The 1,933-nt window shown below is 55.9% G+C and overlaps 1 protein-coding gene across 1 annotated transcript in view; it reads left to right on the forward strand.

Annotated features, from left to right (window-relative positions):
- Positions 1-711: 711 nt before the first annotated feature.
- Positions 712-1,933, forward strand: part of LOC129716303 (guanine nucleotide exchange factor VAV3-like) — a 72,863-nt gene continuing 71,641 nt past the window's right edge. The window contains 1 exon segment of the mRNA XM_055666167.1: positions 712-929. Coding sequence (XP_055522142.1) covers positions 726-929 — 204 coding nt within the window. The 5' untranslated portion in view covers positions 712-725.

Genomic DNA, 1,933 nt, shown 5'->3' on the forward strand with positions numbered 1-1,933 from the left:
TTGCTGATGACACAAAGCGCACAAACCGCAGGAGGAAATTGTCGACGTTCACACCCACTGATTGAAACTTCTTCAGACTTGAGCTGCATCGTGGGGGGGGGGGGGCGATGGCAGGCACAAGGGGAACTGCAGATGCTGGGATCTGGAGCAAAGGACAAAGTGCTGGAGGAACTGAACGAGTCAGGCAGCGTCTGTGGGGGGGGGAATGGACAGACGGTGTTTCGGGTCGCGCCCCCTCCCCTCCCCCCCTCTTCCCACTGCGTGTGTCCGGAGCGGGCGCGCGCATTGGAGCCTCGGGGGCGCGCAAACTAGCGGACGGAAGCAACTCGGACACGAATAGAAAGTAGCGGCTCGTCAACGCCCGGAGGAACTGAGAGGAGAGAGAGGGAGTGAGAGAGGGGGAGATAGGGGGAGATAGAGGGGGGAGAGAGGGAGAGAGATAGAGGGGGTGAGGTGAGGGGGAGGGGGATAGAGGAGGGAGGGGGATAGAGGGGGATAGAGGGGGAGTGAGGGGGAGATTGAGGGAGATAGAGGGGGATAGAGGGGGATAGAGGGAGTGAGAGAGAGATATAGAGGGGGAGAGAGAGGGGAGAGGGGGAGAGAGCGAGAGAGATAGAGGGAGTGAGGGGGAGAGGGGGCGTGAGAGGGAGTGAGGGGAGAGGGAGTGAGGGGGAGAGGGGAAGTGAGGGAGTGAGGGGATGGGGAGTGAGGGGAGAGGCGGTGGGATGGAGTTGTGGCGTCAGTGTGCGCTCTGGTTGTGTGAGTGCGGGGTTTTACCGGCTGGGCACCGGTTGAGCGGCCCCGGGACGCGCCTGTCGGAGTTGGCTCAGTCACTACGGGACGGGGTGATGTTGTGCCGGCTGCTCTGGGCGTTGAGGCCGGGATGTATCTCCGTCAACCTCGTCAGCCAGCGGCCGCGCATGTCTCAGGTAAGGAGCGGCTCCGACCCACAACGCGGGGCTCCCTCTGCGCGCTCCCCCGCCACATGTAAATGTAATGTTGAGGTCGCGTAATTTGCGTGCCAAGGACACGTAAGTGGGACAGGCCCTTAAGGTGCTCTGAGGAAGGATGTGCTGGAGAGGGTCGGGGGGAGGTTTACAAGAATAATCCATAGAAACATAGACAATAGGTGCAGGAGGAGACCATTCGGCCCTTCGAGCCAGCACCGCCATTCAATGTGATCATGGCTGATCATCCACAATCAGTACCCCGTTCCGGCCTTCTCCCCATATCCTTTGATTCCGTTATCCCTAAGAGCTAAATCTAACTATCTTGAAAACATCCAGTGAACCGGCCTCCACCGCCTTCTGTGACAGAGAATTCCACAGACTCACAACTCTCTGGATGGAAAAGTTTCTCCTCATCTCAGTCCTAACTTGCCAACCCATTATTCTTAAACTGTGACCCCTGGTTGTGGATTCTCCCAACACGGGGAACATGTTTCCTGCTTCTAGCCTGGCCATTCCTCTAAGAATTGTACACGTTTCTATAAGATCCCCTCATCCTTCTAAATTCCAGCGTATACAAGCCCAGTCGCTCAATTCTAGGAATTCTTTGCCACAGAAGGTTGTGGTGGCCGTTAGTGGATATTTAATGGAGATCGATAGATTCATGATCAGTGCGGGTGTCGGGGGTTACGGGGAGAAGGCAGGAGAATGGGGTTAGGAGGGAGAGATAGATCAGCCATGATTGAATGGTGGACTAGACTTGATGGGTGAATGGCTCCTATCACTTAAGAACATGACATGCCGGCACTCCCTCAGCACGACCCCGACCACGGTCTCTATGCGTCTCTGTTTGACTCTTTGTGTGTGTGTGTGTCTCTGTTTGACTATGTGTGTCTGTGTGTGTCTCTGTATGTGTGTATCTGTATATGTGTGTCTGTATGTGTGTCTCTGTGTGTGTGTGTGTGTCTGTGTGTGTGTGTGTGTGT

This window comes from Leucoraja erinacea, unplaced genomic scaffold, assembly GCF_028641065.1.
Source record: "Leucoraja erinacea ecotype New England unplaced genomic scaffold, Leri_hhj_1 Leri_205S, whole genome shotgun sequence".
Taxonomy (NCBI): Eukaryota; Metazoa; Chordata; class Chondrichthyes; order Rajiformes; family Rajidae; genus Leucoraja; species Leucoraja erinaceus.